A 7,278-nucleotide genomic window follows, 5' to 3' on the forward strand; every position below is an offset into this window, starting at 1 on the left:
ACATTGAAATGGCCCAGTAGTGCCCAGCAAATGGGTTAAAACAAACAAAAAAGAGCGACCCAGATCATTATCATCACAAAATTTCAATATACTGAAACAAAGAGAAGACCCCAAATGCTTCTGGAGAAGAGGAAAAATATCAGTTACAAACAAAGATCAGAACTTAAAATGACATTGGATTCATATAGAAACACCAGAAATTCCAAGATAAAGGGAACAGTTTTCAAAATTCTAAGGTGAAATGAATTCCAATCTAGAATTCTAAACCTAGTTACACTATTAATCACAATGAAAACACATGAGTTTCAGAAACTCATCTCTCATGCTTCCTTTCTCAGAAAGCAAGCCCAGGAGGTGCTCCACTCAAACAAGGGAGTAAAGTAAGGAAGAAGACGACACAGGCCAAAGGAAATAGGAAAAGGATACAGGAAGGAGGGGAAGGAAGACCCAGGCAGATGAGGAAGGGAGACCCCAGGATGACAGCAGTGGAATGGGCTTATAGGTCGTCACAGTGGAGTCAGTAAGACAGCAGTGAAGGATGGTCCATGAAGGTGAAACTGAGAGAGTTTATCCCTTTACTGGAGACTTAGAGGTATGTCAGTGATAGCAACACAGGAAACCAAGCAAATGAAAATGGGACAATTATTAACCCCAGGGAAAATACAATGTTGTCTAGGAAAGGGAATGTCATAGTATACATATAACTCAGTTATGCGTATTTACATGGTTATAATGAAGTCAACAGTCAATATTGATGGAACCAACAATTTAGATATAACTAAATTAGAAGTTAGAAGATGGGGAGAGGAAAGTGTGTGTGTGTGTGTGTGTGTGTGTGTGTGTGTGTGTGTGTGTGTGTTTGTCTGCATGGGTTAGCTGGATTGGGCAGTAGGGCCAGAGTGTGTAAGACCTAAATTACTATTATCTGCTATAGTAAGAAGTCAACAGTTATAGTTACTATCTAAATCTGAAAAACAGAAAATAGCAAAAAAAATGTTATTAAGGAATATGTAAGCAAAGTAAAAAATAAACAGCTAACCCAATTAAAAAATGGGCAGAGGACATGAGAGACATTTTTCTAAAGAGGACATACAGATAGCTAACAGACATGAAAAAACACTCAACTTACTAGTCATTAGAGAAATGCAAATAGAAACCACAATGAGATACCACTTCACTCCGGTCAGAACGGCTATCACCAATAAATCAACAAACAACAAGTGCTGGCGAGGTTTTGGGGAAAAGGGAACCCTGGTGCACTGTTGGTGGGACCGCAGATTTGTGCAGCCATTATGGAAATCAGTATGGAGGTATCTCAAAAAATGAAATGGAACTACCTTATGACCCAGCAATTCTGCTCTTAGATATCTATCCAGAGAAACCCAAAACGCTAATTCAAAAAAATATATGCACCCCTATGTTTACTGCAGCACTATTCACAATAGCCAAGACATGGAAACAGCCAAAATGCCCATCGGTAGATGACTGGATTAAGAAACTGTGGTATATTTATACAATGGAGTATTACTCGGGCATAAAGAAGAATGAAATCTTACCATTTGCAATGATATGATGGACTTAGAGAACATTATGCTAAGTGAAATAAGTCAGACGGAGAAAGTCAAATACCATATGATCTCACATATATATGAGAACTGAATAATAAGCAAACTAAACAGAAATAGTCTCAGAGATACAGAGAAAAATTGATGATTGGAGTGGGGTGGGGATGAGGGAGAAGGTGAGGGGATTAGAAAGCACAAATTGGTAACCACAAGATTGTTACGGGGATACGAAAGACAATTTGGGGAATATAATCAATAATGTAAAGACTTCGTAGAGTATGCAATGGACACTTGTCTTATTAGGGAGTCAACTTCATGGACGGTGTAGATTCCTGACCACTACAGTGTACACTTGAAGCTGAACTGAATAATACTGAATGTCAACTATAATTTAATATATATAATTAATATTATTTATATATATATATATATATATATATATATATATATATATATATATAGTCACAGGGTACGGAGAACAACATAGGGAATAGGGTCAATGGAATTGTAACAGCTACTATATGATGTCAGAGGGGTAGTAGATTGGGGGAGGGGGTTATCACCTTGTGAGGGGTATAAATGTCTAACTATTACATTGTTTTGTACACATGAAACTAATAAAAAAATAAATGAACAGCTAAAGGAATAGGAATTACTTGCATCTGAGGAACAGGGAAAGAAACAAGGAACTTTTTTTGTTGTTGATAAAAAGTCTTGTAGAACGTATGACATTTTAAATTATAAGCATATAAAACTGTGATTTTCAAACTTTCTTCACATCATTTCATGGTTTTACCTATGCTCAGACCTTTACATATCAAACTGACAATATCTGCTTTTATATAGCAAAATGAAATGAAACAAATCACAACTTCTAGTAGAGTCCATCACTATATGATGAAAATTAATGTATCCGGTTCTATTTGTTCTGGAACATAACAGAATCCTCCTAGAGCAGTGTCTTTGTAGAAAGCAGATTTTATACCTTATAAAATATGCCCAACTTTCATTCTAAGCCTACTAAAGACGTAGCATGTAGGGTAGAGGAAATCACACTGGGGCAGGTATAGCAACACACGGGGTTCAGGTCAAACGTACATAGACCTTTCCTCTAACTAAATATCCATTTCTAAAGTTTGGGGAAAAAAAAAGAGCCTACAATGCTATCTGTAGTTTATACACAGGCCTAGATCATCTTCATTCATTCAACCAATAGTGGTTGAGGGCTGACTACACATCATAGGCTGCGTCAGACACTTACGTTAGAATGAAAAATAAAACCCACATTTGCTTCTGAATAACAACAGCAGCCTTCTATGGGGAAAAAAGACTTGAAAGCAAATCATTAAGAGGGACTTTCCAGTTTTGGTCTGTTTATGTTGGTATTGCTTGATGCTTTAACATTGAGAATCTGTTCATCCATTCCCTTAGCTATAAAAACAAACAAACTCACTGAGGATTATGTTTCTCCTCACAGATGTGTTCCGAGGACAAAAAAAAAAAAAAAGTGTTGAGTCAGCTTAAGAGAAAGAGCAATTAACATGGCGGGCAGAGGGAGCAGTTATGGGAAAGCTTCAAAGAATAAATGACATTTAGGTTGGTTCTTGAGGCATAGAATAGAATTTTTCTTAGTATGCCAACCTTCAAGGCCAGTGTCAAAGATAAATGACCGGGTCCAGAAGCTTATAACATTCAGTAAGTCGCACTGTTATGGCTATAAAAATTCTGCCTCACCATCCTGCTGAGGCAAGATAACGCACATCAATCCGCAGAATAGGCTGGTTTCTTCCGTACCTGTGATCGGCCTGCCCACCTTCGGCTTATCATATGGTTTCAATTCCTTCCTGAATTTGATATCTCAAGGTGAAGAACACTTCGTAGACACAAATCCAGGTTAAGAGTGTATTTTGAGATGGATCTCCATTTAGTTAGGGATTTAAAAACTTGGTATCAATAATGTTAAAGAATATAGAGTATTTTAAGTTAAACAACTGTTAATAAAAGTACCCCTAAGCCATCTTTTAAGAAAACTCCACCTAGTAATAAGAAAATGCAGACAGAACATTTCAGAGGCTAACTCTGAAGCCTCTTCATTAATTCTGTTGTCATTTTGAAACACTGTTGAGGTTGTGCCACCTAGCAATGATGTACAGCCCTCATATATGTGAGATTATGAACAAGGAGAATTTAGATATAAGTAATTTCAGCTGTCGAAGCTCATTGCCCCGTAATAGAATCATCCAAGTGAAGGTGATAACACCCTAGACAAACACTTTGGGATGGTACGTTTTGTGGTCTGTTTTAAAATAGCATGATGGGTCTCAAACTTGAGCATGCTCAGTATATCCCCTGGAGGGTTTATTCAAACACTGAATGCAGGGCACCACCTCCAGAGTTTTTGATTCAGTAGGTTTGGGGGAGACTTGAGAATTTGCCTTCCTAACAAGATCCCAGATGATAGGGATGGAAAGTGATGTTGCTGGCCCAGAGATCACATTTTGCAAACCATCAGAACAGTAAATTCCATTAAAAAACATGTATATACACGTGTGTGTGTGTGTGTGTGTGTGTGTGTGTGTGTAAATGAGCCTTAGTATACAAAGTTAATTGTTAGTTGTTAGTAATTTAAATGTGAAATTAAAAAGTATTATTAGTAATGACTCTGAACTCACTTAGAATCCATTTTGGTCACCTTCTTGGTGAAAAATTCATCTACACCTTCATCTACTCTCCCCATGAGACCATTCTGTTCACCATCGTGGGAGACAATGTTGGCAGCACAGACCTGCAAACCAAACAAGTGTAATGTTAATTGGCATTCAACTTAATTCAGCAAACATTTATTGCTACATTTAAGGCACTGTGATAAGGGCCATAGGAAGGACAAGACTGAATAAACCAGGGCCTTTATTATCTACTGGAATAGAAGTCACATGTACAACTGTGACAAGGGCAGAAGGAAACAAATGAGGAACACACTATGAACACATGGCCTGGTGCAAGATTAATGCTGATGGTATGTCAGAAGCAGCTCAGATCTAACAGCTGTGAAGAATGGAGTGTTTCTAAAGGTGGAGAATGGTATGGAGGCATACGGTAAAGGAAGAAAGAATGCATAAAACAATGAAACGCGCTAAGTTTTGAGAATGGTGATAATAACCAGAGGCCAGGGACCTGAGGTGTGTGCATGGGGTTAACTGCTGAGTGTAAACTCTGGTGGATAGTAATAGTGGCCACTCCAAACCCTCTCGCCTGCTTTCTTTCTTTCTTGCTGGAAGAACCCTGATTTCAAGATGTGTATACTTATTTGTGTAAACCAAATACCACAACTCTATCTCCTAGGCTATGACTGTTAGCAGGAGCATGTGATACAATCCTGGCCAGAGAAATATTAGGGAAAATCTACTAGGGGCTGCTGGGCAAGTTTTCTTGCAGAGGAAGGAATGTGTTTTTTTCTGTATGTTTATGTGAGGGAGGGTGTCATGTCTGAGCTGCAGCAGCCACCTGGAGTTCAAAAGCGGGCAGGCCTGAGGACAAAAGCCAACATGCTGGAGCAGAATGGTGGACAACACCTGGGAGACTTCTGGATTTCTTGTAAGGTGAGAAAATAAATATTTCTCATCATTTAAGTCATTTTTAGTTGAGTATTTCTCTTTACCTCCAGCTGAATGAAAACTTCCCAACTAAATAACACAAAGACCAATGGTGAACTGCCTTGAATCCTACACTGAGTGTGGAATTTACTTTGTAAGTAATAGGGAGCCCACAGGTAAGTGATGTGGTCCAACGTGTATTTTGGTCAGGTAATTCTGGGGCAGCATGAAGGATATATTGGAGAAGTCAGGAATTGTAAGTAGGGAAATCTATTTTGGAACACAAATGAAAGACTCCTGTAATAGTCTAGTCTAATCTGGAGGAGGTGAGGGGCTGCTTAAGGACTGGAGAAATGAGACTAGAAAGAAAAGAGATGCTTAAGATGAGGTACAAGTTGCTAGATTGAGTGAATGGGAGTGTGGTTTCTAGGGAACGCAGTTCAAAGATCAGGCTTGGGGAAGAAGATGATGAGTGCAATTTCACCCAAGTGTTTAAAGTGCTCTGGAAGTCCAGGGGCAGGTGTCTAGCAAGGAATCGATAGCCTGGGTCTCAAGAGAGAAGCTGGTAAGAAGTTCTAAGGAAATTATTCACCAAGTTAGCATATCTCTTTGAATGGACAACTCACAGTGAACTTACTCACATGCTTGATTTGTCCATGAAGGTGTATTAAATTAATGTTTCACATAGATAGGTTGTGGGCCATTAGGAAAGAACATGTATCTTGTCCATTCTGTTGGGCACAAGGACAAATTCTCATGTGGCTAGGATATCTCGTCTTATATCTTGGTAGAATGGTGGGAAAGTTACTTTCTGTAATCCTGATTTGCAAATCTCAAGTTGCCTTTGGGGGAACTGGCTCCTGTCAGCATATACATTGTTTAAAAAAAGACCAAGACTAATGAAAGAAACAACCTTGCAAAATTAAGAGGCATTAAAACACATTAGAAATGAAGAATGGGATGTGGCTATTGACATAGCAGAGATTAAAAACTTACAAGAATTCTATATACAATTAAATGAACAATTAGACTAAGTGGACAATATCCTAGAAAAATAGAAATTACCAAAATAATCTCAAGAAGAATTATGTAGATCAATAACAAAAGAAAGCAAATCCCTAGTTAAGAAATCTACACAAAAGCATCATGTGCACACACATCAGGCCCAGATGGCTTCTCAGGAGAGGGACCGAAAATCTCTGGTATATACAAACTGTGCCAGAGATAGAAAAAGAAAGAACACTTCCCAACTAATTTTATAGAGCTAGTATAATTTTCAGAGATAGAAAAAGAGAGAACACTTCCCAACTAATTTTACAAAGATAGTATAATTTTGAAACCCAAACTAGATGAGACTAGATGGATGGTCTAGACAAGAAAAATTATTAGGTCTCTCTCATTGATGCACATAGATGAAAAAAATCTTAATAAAATATGGTAACCAAGTGTGGTGACACATTTGGTATCATAAACGATAAAAGTAAAAACAGTCCATATCTTGGCTTTGAGAATTCTGTCACCTGAAAAAGCTCAGTAGGGGTATTGGAGGTCAAGGACAAGCTCTAGAAAAGCTACAATAGACTTAGGGTGGACTAAGTCTACTCAATCCTAGCAAAACAAAGAAACAAGCAAACAAAAACAAGACAATGATAATACTAAATGATTGCTGCTACCAAATATTAGTCACAAAGATAAGCTACAACCTCCTCCTCCTTGGCTGAAAAACGTGGGTGACAGTGCCTGTGTGGTAGCTTTACAGAGTTGTTATATGTGGAAGCACTTTGAAAACGGAAGCACTGTGAAATCCTAAGGCAGTATATTTTCACTATGAACCCAAGGGAAAGCAAGCTATGCCATGTTTCTCAGTTCACCAAGTCTCAGGAAGAAGCTAGATTTATTTAGACCCATGGCCATAATCCATTACCTAGGACGCACCCTTGTGCTATAGAGTCCCAGGATGGAACCGCCTGGGATATGCCAACTCTGTGAGAATTCTGTCACAGCCTTCTTCCCTTCTCTTCTTTCTTGTTTTTTAAATGTGTAAAGAAAAAAGTATACACCATTCTCTTTCCCTGAGCCACGGACTTAATCAAGGGGAAACTAAAACTATCATTTCACAT

General features: G+C 38.3%; 1 protein-coding gene across 1 annotated transcript in view; it reads right to left on the reverse strand.

The window, feature by feature from the left end:
* The window catches only part of CARMIL1 (capping protein regulator and myosin 1 linker 1), a 337,821-nt gene that overhangs the window by 22,805 nt on the left and 307,738 nt on the right, over window positions 1-7,278 (reverse strand). The window contains exon 30 of the mRNA XM_019668166.1: window positions 4,238-4,350. Within this exon, the coding sequence (XP_019523711.1) occupies window positions 4,238-4,350 (113 nt within the window). The remainder of the gene's footprint in view (window positions 1-4,237; window positions 4,351-7,278) is intronic.

Source organism: Hipposideros armiger, unplaced genomic scaffold, assembly GCF_001890085.2.
Source record: "Hipposideros armiger isolate ML-2016 unplaced genomic scaffold, ASM189008v1 scaffold_519, whole genome shotgun sequence".
In the NCBI taxonomy this organism is placed as follows: Eukaryota; Metazoa; Chordata; class Mammalia; order Chiroptera; family Hipposideridae; genus Hipposideros; species Hipposideros armiger.